The 1,345-nt window shown below is 46.7% G+C and overlaps 1 protein-coding gene across 1 annotated transcript in view; it reads right to left on the reverse strand.

Moving 5' to 3' along the window:
• The window catches only part of aox6 (aldehyde oxidase 6), a gene marked incomplete in the record, with an annotated part of 18,571 nt that overhangs the window by 9,557 nt on the left and 7,669 nt on the right, over window positions 1-1,345 (reverse strand). The window contains 2 exon segments of the mRNA XM_032506482.1: window positions 81-243; window positions 556-740. Of these exon segments, the coding sequence (XP_032362373.1) occupies window positions 81-243; window positions 556-740 (348 nt within the window).

The following is a 1,345-nucleotide window of genomic DNA, read 5'->3' on the forward strand; positions in this document are numbered from 1 at the left end:
GTGTGTGTGTGTGTGTGTGTGTGTGTGAATGAGGGAACTGCTCCCAACACAGCGAGTGTTTTGTCAGTGCCCCGTCCTACCATTTCTCGGAGTCTCTGCAGGACGTCCAGGTTAAATTTAAAGAGAAAGCTGAGCGTCAGGGAGCGACGAAACTCCACCTTTCCTCCCGGGGCCGACGGAGGGAGGACCAACTCCTCCAGGAGGACGTCGTAGGCCCGGCGGAGGGTCTCGTCGTCCCAGGGCCTGAGGGAAACACTCTTCTCTGGTCAACTCAAGACTCAAGATTAACTCTACTGTCCCACCTTGTCTTGAACAAATGTACATGTACAACATGACACAAAAACAATGCAACAAATAGATAGAGAATACCTGGAAAGTAGACAGAAAAGGAAAGAAAAGAGGACAAAAACATTAAATCAGGATGAACATGGAAAGAAACATGAATAAGACAGAAAGCTAGGAATTCAGGAAGGAGAGACAGTACTGCTAATCCATCCCAAGAGACAGCGAAGCTGAAACGCAGATGATCCCAGCGGGAGTGAGTAACGCCCTGACCGTGTGGCGATGGCGGTGCAGGTTCGGGTGGCGCTGACGGTGGTGGGTCCCATTCCTCCGTAGTAAATGCTGACGTCCTGAACCAGGCGGGAGCCCTCCGAGAAAAACACTCTCATCCCGGTGGTCACCGTGGAGAAGGAGCTCTCCTTCCTCGGAGCCTGGCGGTAAGCTCGGACTATCTCCCCCTGCGGGATGCACACACACACACACACACACACACACATAACACACACACACACACACACACAACCCAACAAACAACAACACACACAGTCTACTCTAGCTTCAGTCTCTACATCTATACAGTGCTCTGTATTTATAGTCGTTCAGTGTCTAGTTTGTCTGTATCAGTGTCTTGCTATGTTCTCGATTGCTGTGATAAGTGTCTCTGTATGTCTCTATATGTCTGTTCATTTCATGATGGATTCATGTTATGTTACTGTGCTCTTAGATCATATGTCTGTATCAGTGTCTCTTGTATGTCTCTATGTCGGTATCAGTGTCTCGTATGTCCTCTAGATGTCTGTACAGTGTCTGTAGCTGTATGTCTGCTACTAGTGTCATGTATCTAGTGCTGTATATGTATGTAGTTCTATATGTCTGTTAATTCTAGTTTAGTCGTATCATCTCTGTAGGTCTCTATATGTCTGTATCAGTGTCTCTGTATGTCTCTATATGTCTGTATCAGTGTCTCTGTATGTCTCTATATGTCTGTACCAGTGTCTCTGTATGTCTCTATGTGTCTGTATAAGTGTCTCTGTATGTCTCTATATGTCTGTATCAGTGTCTC

The sequence above is a fragment of the Etheostoma spectabile genome, chromosome 24, assembly GCF_008692095.1.
Source record: "Etheostoma spectabile isolate EspeVRDwgs_2016 chromosome 24, UIUC_Espe_1.0, whole genome shotgun sequence".
Taxonomy (NCBI): Eukaryota; Metazoa; Chordata; class Actinopteri; order Perciformes; family Percidae; genus Etheostoma; species Etheostoma spectabile.